This window comes from Ranitomeya variabilis, chromosome 1, assembly GCF_051348905.1.
Source record: "Ranitomeya variabilis isolate aRanVar5 chromosome 1, aRanVar5.hap1, whole genome shotgun sequence".
NCBI lineage: Eukaryota > Metazoa > Chordata > Amphibia > Anura > Dendrobatidae > Ranitomeya > Ranitomeya variabilis.
In genome coordinates this window covers 975,694,463-975,712,416 of record NC_135232.1, presented here as the reverse complement: position 1 = coordinate 975,712,416, position 17,954 = coordinate 975,694,463, and the positions used below count along the sequence as shown (strand labels likewise).

Sequence of the window (17,954 nt, the reverse complement as noted above, 5' to 3'; positions counted from 1 at the left end):
GTGTTATCGGACCAAACAGTTTCCTTTTATCATAAAATAAAAAGAGACAATTATGCAGATAACTGACCATTTCTAGGTGTAATCCTTGACTTGGAGATTCACCAATTACCTGTTTCAGGTCTTCAAAGCACAGCATAGTACAGCTATTTAACTCCGTCAATATTGATGCAGTTTAAACCAGTACCTCTTTTGCCCAAAATACTGGTTTGGGTAGCCATATCATGCTAATACACACTGTAATGGGAGGAAATCTCTGTTTACAGCTTGCTGAATTTCGTTTTTATGATTTGGTTGAGGTTTGAGGCCACTCTCACACAGCAATATTTTGCATTAGTATTTGTAAGCTAAACCAAGAGTGAAACCTACATAGAGAAAATGTATAATGATTTTAACTATGGAAAAATACTTAACAAACTACTCTGAAAGTAGCAATTACAATGTTTTCTTATGAATATCAGTTATCACCAGATCTAATTGTTTCCTAGTGTTCTTTTGGAGATAATGTAGAGTGCTACAGGAGGATTCTAGATGTAATTTTAATATGGGACAATTAAAGAATCCAAAAGCAGCTCAGGCATATGTAACACTGTTTAACCCCCATTTCTCGCACCAGATATTGGCCTTTCTTTTGGATATGGTGATTTGCTCTGAAATCTTCTTGATAGTTTCTCTTGTTATCTGAAAGCAATCTTCTTCTCCAGCTTCATCATCGGACTCATCCAGTTTAGCTGGTGACAGCAGTGAAATACGCAAGTTGCTTGCTGGGAGATTGCGCTCTATGATATCTACAAATTCCTCTTCCTCCATCTCTCTGAAGATTTCTTCAGCATCTTGTCCTTCTAACAGCTTCTGTAGGTTCTGCATTTTCTGGCCAATGATGGCTAGGAGATCCAAGACAGGGGTATTAAAGGAAAGGTCCTTTAGTGGAAATTTGGCCCAGGATATTTTATTGAGCTGCAGTTTTATTTGTAAGCGCTTTACTTCAGATGTTGCTTTGGCTAGGACTTCATGAATTTTCTCAAACTCCTTCTTAAAATAGTTTAGATTTTTTGATTCTAGTTGCAATCTTTCTTGGAGATCTTCCAAGATCTTTTGATTGTCAGATAGCTCGGCTTGTAGCTTTACTTGTTTTGAGTACTTTATTTCCTTGAGGAGATTAACAGTTTTTTCTTGCGTGTCTTTCACGTCACTCTGTCATGGAAATAAAATATAAATATTATATATCTATTTATTCATATGGATTATGTTTTGCATTAAACAAATTGGTGTCTCAGTGGTTAGCACTCTAGCCTTGCAGTGCTGGGGAGCTGGGTTCAAATCCCATCAAAGACAACATCTGCAAGAAGGTCTTATGTTACAATCTTCTTCCAACTGTCATAAGCATAGCAGAGTTCTGCCCACATTTGTTAAATGTCTCTGTCAATTTCTGACAGTGGCATTAACAGCGTGCTGCTATAAAAGGCCAAATTAACCCCTGTCCAGATTAAACACAAGTACAGTTTGGCCCAGGACAGAGTATACTCCAGGGGATAAACTGTCTTAGGCCAAACTATACTCAGGGGTGTAAAGTAGCCTAGGCCAAACTATATTATTATTATTATTATTATTATTATACGTTTTTATAGTGCCATTTATTCCATGGCGCTTTACATGTGAAAAGGGGGCAAGTATAAACAAATACAATTAAACATGAGCAAAAAAAAAGGCACTTACAGGTACATAAGTAAGGAGGACCCTGCCCGCGAGGGCTCACAGTCTGCACCCTCCAGGCTACAATATGCCCCTCTATTTTATGAGCCCTTGCAAATTAGATAAATTTTAGATGCCATGTTTAACCCCTTCCCGACATGTGACGGAATAGTACGTCACATGTCGGGACCCCCGCTTTGATGTGCGCTCCGGCGGTGAGCGCACATCAAAGTCGCGACATGTCAGCTGTTTTTTACAGCTGACATGTGCGCGCAATAGCGGCGGGTGAAATCGCGATCACCCGCCGCTATTAACTAGTTAAATGCCGCTGTCAAACTCAGACAGCGGCATTTAACTACCGCATCCGGCCGTGTGGCCGGATATGAGCGCATCGCCGACCCCCGTCACATGATCGGAGGTCGGCGATGCTTGTACATTGTAACCATAGAGGTCCTGGAGACCTCTATGGTTACTGATCGCCGGTGGCTGTGAGCGCCCCCCTGTGGTCGGCGCTCACAGCACACCTGCATTTTAGCTACATAACAGCGATCTGATGATCGCTGTTATGTAGCAGAGGCGATCGTGCTGTGCCTGCTTCTAGCCTCCCATGGAGGCTATAGAAGCATGGTAAAAGTTAAAAAAAAAAGTAAAAAAAAATGTGAAAAAAATAAAAAAAATATAAAAGTTTAAATCACCCCCCTTTCGCCCCAATCAAAATAAATCAATAAAAAAAAAACCCAACCTACACATATTTGGTATCGCCGCGTTCAGAATCGCCCGATCTATCAATAAAAAAAAGCATTAACCTGATCGCTAAACGGCGTAATGAAGAAAAAAATCGAAACGCCAGATTTACGTTTTTTTGGTCGCCACAACATTGCATTAAAATGCAATAACGGGCGATCAAAAGAACGTATCTGCACCAAAATGCTATCATTAAAAATGCCAGCTCGGCACGCAAAAAATAAGCCCTCACCCGACCCCAGATCACGAAAAATGGAGACGCTACGGGTATCGGAAAATGGCGCAATTTTATTTATTTATTTTTTTGCAAAGTTTGGAATTTTTTTTCACCACTTAGGTAAAAAAGAACCTAGTCATGTTAGGTGTCTATGAACTCGTACTGACCTGGAGAATCATAGTGGCAGGTCAGTTTTAGCATTTAGTGAACCTAGCAAAATAGGCAAGCAAAAAACAAGTGTGGGATTGCACTTTTTTTGCAATTTCACTGCACTTGGAATTTTTTTCCCGTTTTCTAGTACACAACATGGTAAAACCAATGATGTCGTTCAAAAGTACAACTCGTCCCGCAAACAATAAGCCCTCACATGGCCAAATTGACAGAAAAATAAAAAAGTTATGGCTCTGGGAAGGAGGGGAGCGAAAAACGAAAACGGAAAAACGGAAAAAGCTCCGGGGGTGAAGGGGTTAATAACTTAAAACTGACTTATACGTAGTGGGAAGGTATTTGTGTTTTTAATCACATGATGAAGATTGATCTTACAATACAATGTTACTGGTAATGGACAAAAGTCATTACATCTGAGATTACACTGTAAGATAAGGGCTTTTACCTTAGAATGCAACTGTAACTTGATCTTATCACTTCACTGGTTTTCTCACCCTGTCTTTGATTGGAAAGAAATAGGCATTCAGGACCTGAAATTACGTCACGGCTTGCTGTGATTGGTCGCGTCGCGGTCACATGGGCGGCACGCAACCAATCACAAGCCGTGACGTAATTTTAAAAATGCGCGCGTTTCCTGCCTCCCGTGACGTCACGGCTTGTGATTGGTCGCGTCGCCCATGTGACCGCGACGCGACCAATCACAAAGCCGGAACGTAATTTTAAAATACTGAATGCCTAGAAGGACCTGAAAATTACGTCACGGCTTGCTGTGATTGGTCGCGTCGCGGCCACATGGGCGGCACGCGACCAATCAGAAGCCGTGACGTCACGGAAGGAAGGAAAAGCGCGCATTTTAAGCAAAGAACGCTGCCGGTTCCCTCGGTGAGGTCCAGGCTGCGTCGGAGAGGTGAGTATAGCAATATTTTTTATTTTAACTCTTTATTTTACACATTAATATGGTTCCCAGGGCCTGAAGGAGAGTTTCCTCTCCTTCAGACCCTGGGAACCATCAGGGATACCGTCCGATACTTGAGTCCCATTGACTTGTATTGGTATCGGGTATCGGTATCGGATTAGATCTGATACTTTGCCGGTATCGGCCGATACTTTCCGATACCGATACTTTCAAGTATCGGACGGTATCGCTCAACAATACTCACAGTGCATGTCAGACCAAAGGAGAATCATGAGGTCAAAGGAACTGGCCAAGGAGCTCAGAGACAGAATTGTGGGAAGGCATAGATATGGCCAAGGTTACAAAAGAATTTCTGCAGTACTCAAGGTTCCTAAGAGCACAGTAACCTTCATAATCCTTAAATGGAAGAAATTTGGGACCACCAGAAGTCTTCCTAGACCTGGATGTCCAGTCAAACTAAGCAATCATGTGAGAAGAGCCTTGGTGAAAGAGGTAAAAAGAATTCCAAGGTCACTGTGGCTGAGCTCCAGAGATGTAGTAGGGAGATGGGAGAAAGTTCCACAAAGTAAACTATCACTGCAGCCCTCCACCAGTCGGGCCTTTATGGCAGAGTTGCCCAATGGAAGCCTCTCCTCAGTGCAAGACATATGAAAGCCCACATAGAGTTTGCTAAAAAAAACACATGAAGTACTCCCAGACAATAAGAAATAAGATTCTCTGGTCTGATGAGATGAAGATAGACCTTTTTGGTGATAATTCTAAGCAGTATGTGTGGAGAAAACCAGGCACTGCTCATCATCTGCCCAATAATATCCCAACAGTGAAACATGGTGGTGACAGCATCATGCTATGGGTTTTTTTTTCAGCTGCAAGGAAAGGACTACTGGTTGCCATTGAAGGAAACATGAATGCGGACAAGTACAGCGATATCCTGGATAAAAACCTCGTCCAGAGTGCTCTGGACCTCTGACTTGACCCAAGGTTCACCTTCCAACAAGACAATGACCCTAAGCACACAGCTAAAATTACAAAGGAGTGGCTTCAGAACAACTCTGTGACCATTCTTGACTGGCCCAGCCAGAGCCCTGACCTAAATCCAATTGACCATCCATCTCTGGAGAGACCTCAAAATGGCTGTCCACCAACATTCACCATCCAACCTGATGGAACTGGAGTGGATCTGTGAGGAATAATGGCAGAGGATCCCCAAATCCACGTGTGAAAAATTTGTTGCATCATTCCCAAGAAGACTCATTGCTGTACTACAGGGTGGGCCATTTATTTGGAATATACACGGTGGGCCATGTATATGGATATACCTAAATAGAATGGGAATTGTTGGTGATATCATATTGAAGTCGGCCATCTTGGATCCAACTTTATAAATGGCCCACCCTCGTGTATCTATATAAATGGCCCATCCTGTAGTTCAAAAGGGTGCTTCTACTCAATACTGAGCAAAGGGTCTGAATATTTATGACCATGTGATATTTCAGTTTTTCTTTTTAATAAGTTTGCAAAAATTTCTACATTTCTGTTTTTTTCAGTCAAGATGAGATGCAGAATGTACAATAATGAGAAAAAAAATGAACTTTTTTGAATTTACCAAATGGCTGCAATGAAACAAAGAGTGAAATATTTAAAGGTGTGTGAATACTTTCCGTACCCACTGTATAGTATATGCAATTTGACAACTGAAGTTTCAAGTCCCCTTAAGGGATTTAAAATAAAAAAAACATAAAAACCACCCCCAACACATTCGCATATGTGGTATTGCCACGTCCATAAAAGTCTGATATATTAGAATAGGAAATTAACCTGATACGCATACTTGACCGCCATTCCAGACAATGGCAAATCCTATCAGCTCGCAGTATCTATTCTGGTAGAAGAAAGCTAAGCAGCAATAATCAATGTCAAGGTGCAAAACAAATTACATTTGTTGGGGTATATAAAAAGGGAGATAAAACCAGTAATCTCAGGGTAATATTACCCTTTTATGCCCTTTTATAACTCTCTTGTAAAACATCACCTTGGATATCGGATAAGGTTTTGGATGATAAAAAGAATATTAGAAAGCTAGATTCTCATTTCCACGTATAAATACAGTACGTGTGTGGTCAATACAAAGGACTAGCACATGATTTATTCCTTCTAAGGACCTTACAAAGGACCAAGAAACATTAATTATGCTTGAAATAAAGGCAATTCTGGAAACTAAATAGGAAAGGGGTCTTTACAGTTACAGTAGTCAGACTGTGGAATTCCCTATCACAAGAGGCAGTAATGATGAACACTATGTCAGCATTTAAGAAATGGCTGGATATTTTTCTAATAAATAAACTAACAGTGAAGTAGAAAATCTATAATTGGTTGAGAAAAATTGAACTTGATGGATCTACAGTGCACAGTGCAAGTTATTGATCAAATTATACATATGTACCTCAAAATAGTGCCACTAGAAAGTACAACTTGGCCCACAAAAACAAGCAGTTATGCAGTTATACAGCGAAGAAAATAATAAGGTTATCATTCTTGGATTGAACTGATGAAAAAACAAAAAAATATTTTGGTCCTGAGGGAGCCATGGTTAAAGAAGAAAACCAAAACAATATGAAGCTTTCTCAAAACTTACCAGATTTGTTTCAGCCTTTAACTTCTCCTTTTCCAGATGTTTCAGCTTCTCCTCTTGGTTAAGGAAGCGCTGCAGCACTTCATTTTCATTAACTGCACCAGTAGCCTCCTTGATCTTTTCTGTGGCTTCTTCATATGTACGGACTCTTACTTCCATTTCTTCTGCAAGAGAGGCCTCATAGTCAGTAGGAGCTTGGTCTTCAATTATCTCCCCAGATTTGGTCTTGGTCTTCTTAAACTGACGCCTCTCATTGGCTTGGTGGTTCAAATTGCGCAGGATCTGTTCTTTGTGGATGCGTTTGCTACGAAATTCCTTCTTCAGGTTCCGATATTCTGCCCATGCATTATCACGTGATATTGCCACATTACAATTCATTAATTTTAGCTCTTTTAACTCCTTTTTAAACAGTAAAGTTTTGGCCTCTAGTTGCTCTATCTGGGGTTGGAATGTTGGCATTTCATCCTGCAAAATGGTAGTGATTTTCCTGTATACACTGCTCAGGTGTTTCACATCCTGTAATTTTATTTTTGCCTCTTCCAGCTTATTCTCTAGAAAGTGCTGGATCTGTTCTTCTTGGATGCTTCTATCCTTCTGCTTAACTCCAGCATTCTGCTTGAGCATTAGCTCCATCTCCTCTAAGCATTTCCTGTGGACTTGTGTCTGGTGATATAGGGAATTAAGATGCTTGATGGTATCATGAAGCTTGTTCTCATTTAACTTAAGGACATCCTTTCCATCCTTAACCTTAGCCTCTCTGTCTGCTTGTATTTGCTTCTCCTGAACTAATTCCTTGTTTAATTTCTTATTCTCTTGGTGAAGCACCCTTATGGTCTCCTCATTTTCCTTGATGGTGTAACTAGTACTCTCCTGGTATGCCTTGTGATCATATTCTATCAGCTGTATCTTTTGCTGCAATACCACCATTTGATCTTGAATTGATGATTTTCTTTCAGAAAGCGATGGACTTCTGGGAATGACTATCGTAGTATTGGCCCAAGATCTCTGACCCCCATCTACCATCTTGGCCCTCTCTTGCCAAGTTCCAGTTTTCTTGGTTCGAGTGTTAAAAGAGTAGTCCATTACTTATGTGTGATCTCAGGATTAGTCACTTTGTTGCACCTTTTCATGAATTCAGGCTCTAGCTTTGCTGCTAATAACACTTTTAGCAAGAAGTTAGCATTTATGCTGCTTATAATGTCAAAGACACTGCACAGTGAAGAACTTACATCACAAGTAGCTCCATTCTATATCTATTTGTGATGTCATGGATTCTGCTCAACAGCCACACATTAACATCACAGACAGAACCTCAACATAACTGTAATGCCACCAAAGAACCTGGCAATAAGGACATGATGTAATTTCCATGTTTTAGAAAATTAACTGTTAGCTGCAGAGAAGCATTTATCTATTTCAATTACAAATTATATCATTTACATGCCTATTTAAAAGTATCAATATAAGGGTATGTTTACACATGGCGCTTTTTCAGAGTTTTTTTCTGCAGCCAAAACCTTACTCTTGGCTTTAAAAACATTGTATATAAAACGTAGCAAATAACCATGTTTTCACAGCATTTTTGCTGATTTTTTGCTGTTTTTTAGGCATATGTGATTTGTCTTCAGTAAACGCAGCACAAATGTTGTGCTGCATTTCTAGCAGCATTTTTGCATTTTCTCAGTGTTTCTAAAAGGTTGAAAAAATGCTGCAAAAAAAAAAAGAAAGAACTGACATGCTGCAGATTTTCAAAAATTATGCTGTTCTCAAATTCAGTAAGGAAAAAAAAGCTGAGTGCATGCGATTTCTGAAATATCATAGCTATTGGTGCTACTGTAAAAGAGCTTCTTGGCTGCAGTAAAAAAAGCAGCAAAAAATGCAACAATGCTATGTGTGAATATAGCCTAAATATCAGAATATAGGCAACCAAATAATATTAAAATTTTATTTCTATAGCGCCAGCATATTCCGCTGCACTTTACATTTTAGAGGGAACTTGTACAGACATTAAGGCTGCCGTCACACTAGAAGTATTTGGTCAGTATTTTACATCAGTATTTGTAAGCCAAAACCAGGAGTGGGTGATAAATGCAGAAGTGGTGCATATGTTTCTATTATACTTTTCCTCTATTTATCTAATGTCTATTGTCTGTACAAGTCCCCTCTATAAGTTGTAAAGCGCTGCGGAATATGTTGGCGCTATATAAATAAAAATTATTATTATTATTATTATTTGTTCCACTCCTGGTTTTGGCTTACAAGTACTGATGTAAAATACTGACCAAATACTTCTAGTGTGATGGCAGCCTAAAAGACATTACAGAATAACAATAATCACAAAAATCAACAGATACAAAGAGGAATGAGGGCCGTGCTCATATAAGGAAAGTTATATACAGGCATTATAAGCATTTTCCACTTCCAGGTTTCTCCCTTTTATTGGCCAACAGTGAGCACAAATAATAAAATTAGATGGTACTTGCATTTCCCTAGTCCAAGGCGACCTCTCTGCAGCTGCCTCGGTCTTTGTGCATTGGCTGCAGTGGTAACTTCACATTACCAGGGCACATTCACACTGCAGCCCATCACTGAGCTCAGCAGATTGTGCTGTCTATATCAGCAGAGTGGCTGATTGGTTATAACGTTGATGACACCACAATAGCCAACATTCAGAAACCGGAGCAGCTGCACAGAGTATGTGCTGGAGAGTGAGTACCATCTGATTTTATACCTTTTACACAGCACTGACCGATGGAGTGTAGAAAACTGAATGTGAAAAATCTCAAAAACAGTTGACAACCAACCATTGTTCAAACTGCAGGTTTACTGTCCAAGATTTCATTGCTCTGAGGCTGGTTGACAGTTTTCTGACACCTATTCATTTGATTGTACAACTATTGCTTAAGGGTACTGTCTCACAGTGGCACTTTTGTCGCTACGACGGTACGATCCGTGACGTTCCAGCGATATCCATACGATATCGCTGTGTCTGACACGCAGCAGCGATCAGGGACCCTGCTGAGAATCGTACGTCGTAGCAGATCGTTTGGAACTTTCTTTCGTTGCTGGATCTCCCGCAGAGTATGTACTGTTTTTTTTTTTTTACTTTTACGATGGTAACCAGGGTAAACATCGGGTTACTAAGCGCGGCCCTGCGCTTAGTAACCCGATGTTTACCCTGGTTACAAGTGAACGCATCGTTGGATCGGTGTCACACACACCGATCCAACGATGACAGCGGGAGATCCAGCGACGAAAGAAAGTTCCAAACGATCTGCTACGACGTACGATTCTCAGCAGGGTCCCTGATCGCTGCTGCGTGTCAGACACTGCGATATCGTAACGATATCACTAGAACGTCACGAATCGTACCGTCGTAGCGACAAAAGTGCCACTGTGAGACAGTACCCTTACAGCCTATTTAACAATTTAATTGCACTACAGAGCAAACATGAAATCGCCCATCTTCAGATAGTGGGAATGTAAAATAAAATATTATTGAAGCCCAACTATTGTATATGTTTCATTGAACTTTCTTTGATTGCTACATTTTAAGGTAATATTCCCTTGTATTCCTTTTTGGTATAGACTGTCAGCTGTATTTTTTTTCCCCAAATAGGAGCAGATTCGAGCTACAAATTCACCTGTCACAGATGGTTATTCACCCAAAGAGCGGCCTTCCTTCCATGAACATAAGTTGTAGATGCATCAGTGAGTAACTTACAGTTTCTGATTTGCTCTCACTGCAGTGTTCGTCTGCCTATGTAATCAAAACCAAAGTCCTACCCGCCCCCAAAAATGTGGTCTTTGGCTAAATGCAGGTGGGATTTTGACTGCATTGGACAAAGAGTGATTTTAGAATAAATATGCTTCTACCTGCTCGTGAATACATATTTAATAATGATCTGTTTGGGAATCAAAAGAGCCAACTCTTATGGATTAGCGGATTCAAATATTCCAGATCACCAAGTAGAGCTGGAGTGCCCATCAGTGGAGGAAGTTACACATCACATTTCATACATGTCATTCTGTATGATATGGAAACTACAGCTGTAGATTAGAGGTCATAGAAATAGAGACTAACTCCTCACAAATTCAATCTGTCAGGTTATACAGCCTATGAAAGTTGCTTCACAGGACAGTTACAGACCCTCTTGTATTGTACTAATGGACTTGTAGGGAGACAGCGAGGGATTACAGGGGACCTTGTCATGTCAGAATAGCTTCGGATAAGAGCTTATCCGAATAGCTATAGCGCTTCCTGAATAGCTGCCTCGTATCCCGGATACCTGGAGCGCTCCTGATAATCAGCTGTTCGGCACCGGAGCTGCATGTGTCGCGGCTGTGTGACAGTCACAGCACATACAGCCTGTTTGTTGGGCTCTCCGTGCATGTATTGTGACTGTCACACAGGCGCGACACATGCAGCGCCGAACAGCTGATGATCGTGAGCGCTCCAGGTATCCAGGATACCGATGCCGCTATTCGGTAAGCGCTATATCTATTTGGATAAGCCCTTATCCGAAGCTATTCGCTCATCCTTAGTCAGAACCTTACTGTTCATGTGCTGGACCTTGCTAGCTACATTATATGCTATATATATATATATATATATATATATATATATATATATATATATATATTAGAGACACTGTCTCTCTGGGTGTAGCTCCTCATCATACCCTTTCTAAAGGTTCACCTCCTTGGCGGACACATTCCTTGCTCACAAGCAACAGCTGTCATACTCTCTGTTGCATTAATCTATCATACAAACTAGCAGGTAAAGGCTTCACCCCTTTCTATTACAGTAAGCAGTCTGACACTCCTCTTATAGGACCAGATGGACTTCTTCCACCCCACTGTCACAAAGAGAAGCTGCTCGTCCTTAAAGCGAATCTGTCAGAAGTATCAACCCTCATATACCATCTATATGGGCATGCAGGTCATAGGAAGCTGAATACAATGATACCTTATGCGATCCGATGTCTTATTCCAGAGAAATGCACTTTTTAATTTTTGTAAATTAGCTGTTCCAGACTATGGGCCGGAGACTGATCTGCATGAGAATCTGCCCCAGGTATTATTTTCAATGAAATGGAGTATTACCAGCGTAAGACAGCTAACTAACACAGAACAGCACTTTCTGTCTGAACTTTGTCTCCTTACAAGCACATTAGTAACTGCAGCTCTCACAGTTCTGCTGTTGTCCAGCAATATTGCAATAAAGTAAATTTCCTCCCAGCAGAGAGGCTCTCGGTGCACATGACGGGCAGCTTCAAGACATTATTAACCTGCAGATTAACCTCATATCTCAGGTTAATAGCATTTTTTAACATGACAGATTTCTTTTAAGGGTCTGTATAGATGCTGCAGATGTAGAAATTTATGTAACTAAAAATCTGTTCTAATTACCGTATCTGAATGCAGATATTATGGGGCAAGCACCTACAGCAGCATGTAAACTGAGATTTTGATGAGATTTTGGTGTATACCTCACATAAAATAATGTTCTTTAAAGTCAATTCACAGCAGATTCCACTACTACTGGAAACTATTTGGTGGGCATATAGTGACTATGAACTAGTTTTGCACTAAACCAGATACTGTACTGTATTGTTTTTATATTTTTTATCCTTTTCTATATACATTAAATGTAAAAAATGTAATACCTGCAATCTAAATGGAGAAATTTACAATAGTTTTACACAAACAAGAGTAGTCTTGTCTATAACTTTGTAATACCAGATCCCGCAATTACTCTACTACAATACTTGAAGTTCAGCAGAATTTTATATTTAGTGTTTTGCCTCAATAGAGGATGTAAACTTCAAGTAATCAAAAACCCATACCATTAAAAAGGAAGTGTCGTCATGTATTTCCCTATAAAAGCCATTGCCACCACGTTCTCCAGCCTTTGAATACATTTGTAACAAGCTTTAACAACTTCAAAGCTTTTTTTTCTCTTAGGAATAGAGTGCTGCCTGTGGGATATATTGGGCTTGATAGAAATGTATGAAAAGGCTAAAAATGGGGTGTCAATTTCTTTTTATAGGGAAAACCTGATTACAGGTTCCCTTTAATGAAATAAAATGATATATAAATATATTCAATCTTTTATCCATTCTAAAGCTGTTGGAAAAAATTGAATATTAAGATAAAAAGATTGTCAAATTTAATTTGTGATAGAAAATATGTAAAATATAATGAAATGTGACCCAGATTGTGAAATAAGAAATGCCATCCCAGATAATAAAAAAAAACAAGCCCTCATCAAAAAGAAAAAAATCCTGTCTCAATTCAATAGGGCAGAATTTAAACATGTCCTTAATAGGTTAAATGAGGCTTTAAATAGTTGTTATATTCTTTTATTCAAAAGCACACTACTTCTCTGCCTCCTTGCATCCTGCTTGCTGGAGGTAGGGCACTCTGGAAGATTGACAGTTTGGACCAGTGGCAGGTTCGCATCAGGGCTGCCAACAGGAATTTCAGGGCCCCATACTGGCAAAATTTTCAGTCTCCCTTGAGACTCTGCCCTGGCTTCACTTCAGTTGCGTCTCCACTCCTTAAACCTTCCACAGTCCCACCGCCCACTCTTGTAAAAACTACACCATATCATCACTAATCAAATGTTAACCCCTCTGTGACCTTTGACGTACTATCCCGTCGAGGTGACCTGGGCCTATCTGACCCTCGACAGGATAGTACGTCATAGCCGATCGGCCGCGCTCACGGGGGGAGCGCGGCCGATCGCGGCCGGGTGTCAGCTGACTATCGCAGCTGACATCCGGCACTATGTGCCAGGAGCGGTCACGGACCGCCCCCAGCACATTAACCCCCGGCACACCGCGATCAAACATGATCGCGATGTGCCGGCGATGCAGGGAAGCATCGCGCAGGGAGAGGGCTCCCTGCGGGCTTCCCTGAGCCCCCCGCAGCAACGCGATGTGATCACGTTGCTGCGAGGGTCTTACCTCCCTCCCTGCCTGCTCCAGACCCGGATCCAAGATGGCCGCGGATCCGGGTCCTGCAGGGAGGGAGGTGGCTTCACAGAAGCCTGCTCAGAGCAGGCACTGTGAAGCAGCCTGCACTTCTCTCAGATCGGTGATCTGTCAGAGTGCTATGCAAACTGGCAGATCACCGATCTGTATTGTCCCCCCCTGGGGCAAAGTAAAAAAGTAAAAAAAAAAATTTCCAAATGTGTAAAAAAAAATAAAAAAAAATATTCCAAAATAATGAAAAAAATATATATATATTATTCCCATAAATACATTTCTTTACCTAAATAATAAAAAAAAAACAATAAAAGTACACATATTTAGTATCGCCGCGTCCGTAACGACCCGACCTATAAAACTGGACCACTAGTTAACCCCTTCAGTAAACACCGTAAGAAAAAAAAAAAAAAACGAGGCAAAAAACAACGCTTTATTATCATACCGCCGAACAAAAAGTGGAATAACACGCGATCAAAAAGACATATATAAATAACCATGGTACCGCTGAAAGCGTCATCTTGTCCCGCAAATAACGAGCCACCATACAGCATCATCAGCAGAAAAATAAAAAAGTTATAGTCCTGAGAATAAAGCGATGCAAAAATAATTATTTTTTCCATAAAATAGTTTTTATCGTATAAAAGGGCCAAAACATAAAAAAATAATATAAATGAGATATCGCTGTAATCGTACTGACCCAAAGAATAAAACTGCTTTATCAATTTTACCAAACGCGGAACGGTATAAACGCCTCCCCTAAAAGAAATTCATGAATAGCTGGTTTTTGGTCATTCTGCCTCACAAAAATCGGAATAAAAAGCGATCAAAAAATGTGACGTGCCCAAAAATGTTACCAATAAAAACGTCAACTCGTCCCGCAAAAAACAAGACCTCACATGACTCTGTGGACCAAAATATGGAAAATTTATAGCTCTCAAAATGTGGTAACGCAAAAAATATTTTTTGCAATAAAAAGCGTCTTTCAGTGTGTGACGGCTGCCAATCATAAAAATCCGCTAAAAAACCCGCTATAAAAGTAAATCAAACCCCCCTTCATCACCCCCTTAGTTAGGGAAAAATAAAAAAAAAGTATTTATTTCCATTTTCCCATTAGGGCTAGGGTTAGGGCTAGGGTTGGGGCTAGGGTTAAGGCTACAGTTAGGGTTGGGGCTAAAGTTAGGGTTAGGGTTGGGGCTAAAGTTACGGTTAGGGTTTAGATTACATTTACGGTTGGGAATAGGGTTGGGATTAGGGTTAGGGGTGTGTCAGGGTTAGAGGTGTGGTTAGGGTTACTGTTGGGATTAGGGTTAGGGGTGTGTTTGGATTAGGGTTTCAGTTATAATTGGGGGGTTTCCACTGTTTCGGCACATCAGGGGCTCCCCAAACGCGACATGGCGTCCGATCTCAATTCCAGCCAATTCTGCATTGAAAAAGTAAAACAGTGCTCCTTCCCTTCTGAGCTCTCCCGTGTGCCCAAACAGGGGTTTACCCCAACATATGGGGTATCAGCGTACTCAGGACAAATAGGACAACAACCTTTGGGGTCCAATTTCTCCTGTTACCCCTAGGAAAATACAAAACTGGGGGCTAAAAAATAATTTTTGTGGGAAAAAAAAAGATTTTTTATTTTCACGGCTCTGCGTTATAAACTGTAGTGAAACACTTGGGGGTTCAAAGTTCTTACAACACATCTAGATAAGTTCCTTGGGGGGTCTAGTTTCCAAAATGGGGTCACTTGTGCGGGGCTTCTACTGTTTAGGTACATTAGGGGCTCTGCAAACGCAATGTGACGCCTGCAGACCATTCCATCTAAGTCTGCATTCCAAATGGCGCTCCTTCCCTTCCGAGCCCTCCCATGCATCCAAACGGTGGTTCCCCTCACATATGGGGTATCAGCGCACTCAGGACAAATTGTACAACAACTTTTGGGGTCCAATTTCTCCTGTTACCCTCGGGAAAATACAAAACTGGGGGCTGAAAAATAATTTTTGTGGGAAAAAATTTTTGTTTTATTTTTACGGCTCTGCATTATAAACTTCTGTGAAGCCCTTGGTGGGTCAAAGCGCTCACCACACATCTAGATAAGTTCCTTAGGGGGTCTACTTTCCAACATGGTGTCACTTGTGGGGGGTTTCTACTGTTTAGGTACATTAGGGGTTCTGCAAACGCAATGTGACGCCTGCAGACCATTCCATCTAAGTCTGCATTCCAAATGGCGCTCCTTCACTTCCGAGCCCTTCCATGCATCCAAACGGTGGTTTCCCCCCACATATGGGGTATCAGCGCACTCAGGACAAATTGGACAACAACTTTTGGGGTCCAATTTCTCCTGTTACCCTCGGGAAAATACAAAACTGGGGGCTGAAAAATAATTTTTGTGGGAAAAAATTTTAGTTTTATTTTTACGGCTCTGCATTATAAACTTCTGTGAAGCCCTTGGTGGGTTAAAGCGCTCATCACACATCTAAATAAGTTCCTTAGGGGGTCTACTTTCCAACATGGTGTCACTTGTGGGGGGTTTCTACTGTTTAGGTACATTAGGGGCTCTGCAAACGCAATGTGACGCCTGCAGACCATTCCATCTAAGTCTGCATTCCAAATGGCGCTCCTTCACTTCCGAGCCCTTCCATGCATCCAAACGGTGGTTTCCCCCCACATATGGGGTATCATCGCACTCAGGACAACTTGGACAACAGATTTTGGGGTCCAATTTCTCCTGCTACCCTCGGGAAAATACAAAACTGGGGGCTAAAAAAATAATTTTTGTGGGAAAAAATTTTTGTTTTATTTTTACGGCTCTGCATTATTAACTTCTGTGAAGCCCTTGGTGGGTCAAAGCGCTCAAAACACATCTAGATAAGTTCCTTAGGGGGTCTACTTTCCAAAATGGTGTCACTTGTGGGGGGTTTCAATGTTTAGGCACATCAGTGGCTCTCCAAACGCAACATGGCGTCCCATCTCAATTCCTGTCAATTTTGCATTGAAAAGTCAAACGGTGCTACTTCCCTTCCGAGCTCTCCCATGCGCCCAAACAGTGGTTTATCGCCACATATTGGGTATCAGCGTACTCAGGACAAATTGTACAACAACTGTTGGGGTCCAATTTCTTCTCTTACCCTTGGGAAAATAAAAAATTGGGGGCGAAAAATAATTTTTGTGAAAAAATATGATTTTTTATTTTTACGGTTCTGCATTATAAACTTCTGTGAAGTACTTGGTGGGTCAAAGTGCTCACCACACCTCTAGATAAGTTCCTTAGGGGGTCTACTTTCCAAAATGGTGTCACTTGTGGGGAATTTCAATGTTTAGGCACATCAGGGGCTCCCCAAACGCAACATGGCGTCCCATCTCAATTCCAGTCAATTTTGCATTGAAAAGTCAAACGGTGCTACTTCCCTTCCGAGCTCTCCCATGCGCCCAAACAGTGGTTTATCGCCACATATGGGGTATCAGCGTACTCAGGACAAATTGTACAACAACTTTTGGGGTCCAATTTCTTCTCTTACCCTTGGGAAAATAAAAAATTGGGGGCGAAAAATAATTTTTGTGAAAAATATGATTTTTTATTTTTACGGTTCTGCATTATAAACTTCTGTGAAGTACTTGGTGGGTCAAAGTGCTCACCACACCTCTAGATAAGTTCCTTAGGGGGTCTACTTTCCAAAATGGTATCACTTGTGGGGGGTTTCAATGTTTAGGCACATCAGGGGCTCCCCAAACGCAACATGGCGTCCCATCTCAATTCCAGTCAATTTTGCATTGAAAAGTCAAATGGCGCTCCTTCGCTTCCGAGCTCTGTCATGCGCCCAAACAGTGGTTTACCCCCACATATGGGGTATCGGCGTACTCAGGACAAATTGTACAACAACTTTTGGGGTCCATTTTCTCCTGTTACCCTTGGTAAAATAAAACAAATTGGAGCTGAAGTAAATTTTTTGTGAAAAAAAGTTAAATGTTCATTTTTATTTAAACATTCCAAAAATTCCTGTGAAGCACCAGAAGGGTTAATAAACTTCTTGAATATGGTTTTGAGCACCTTGAGGGGTGCAGTTTTTAGAATGGTGTCACACATGGGTATTTTCTATCATATAGACCCCTCAAAATGACTTCAAATGAGATGTGGTCCCTAAAAAAAAATGGTGTTGTAAAAATGAGAAATTGCTGGTCAACTTTTAACCCTTATAACTCCCTAACAAAAAAAAATGTTGGTTCCAAAATTGTACTGATGTAAAGTAGACATGTGGGAAATGTTACTTATTAAGTATTTTGCATGACATATCTCTGTGATTTAAGGGCATAAAAATTCAAAGTTGGAAAATTGCAAAATTTTCAAAATTTTCGCCAAATTTCCATTTTTTCTGCAAATAAACGCAGGTAATATCAAAGAAATTTTACCACTATCATGAAGTACAATATGTCACGAGAAAACAATGTCAGAATCGCCAAGATCCGTTGAAGCGTTCCAGAGTTATAACCTCATAAAGGGACAGTGGTCAGAATTGTAAAAATTGGCCCGGTCATTAACGTGCAAACCACCCTTGGGGGTGAAGGGGTTAACAGTTCCCATTGAACACCATATAACATACTTAGCTA

The 17,954-nt window shown here is 40.8% G+C and overlaps 1 protein-coding gene across 1 annotated transcript; it reads right to left on the bottom strand.

Moving 5' to 3' along the window:
• Positions 1-522: 522 nt before the first annotated feature.
• LOC143781840 (outer dynein arm-docking complex subunit 3-like) lies at positions 523-7,605 on the bottom strand. Its single transcript, XM_077268764.1, has 2 exons — positions 6,370-7,605; positions 523-1,191 (listed from the first exon to the last, which is right to left on the bottom strand). Exons 1-2 carry the CDS (start codon positions 7,447-7,449, stop codon positions 571-573), a joined length of 1,701 nt encoding a protein of 566 aa, XP_077124879.1. The 5' UTR covers positions 7,450-7,605; the 3' UTR covers positions 523-570.
• Between the last annotated feature and the right edge of the window lie 10,349 nt (positions 7,606-17,954).

Coding starts and splice junctions, on each gene's coding strand:
- LOC143781840 (XM_077268764.1), bottom strand. CDS start 7,449: ATGGACTACTCTTTTAACACTCGAACCAAGAAAACTGGAACTTGGCAA. Junction 1,192..6,369: donor TAAAGGCTGAAACAAATCTG/GTAAGTTTTGAG, acceptor TTTCCATGACAG/AGTGACGTGAAAGACACGCA.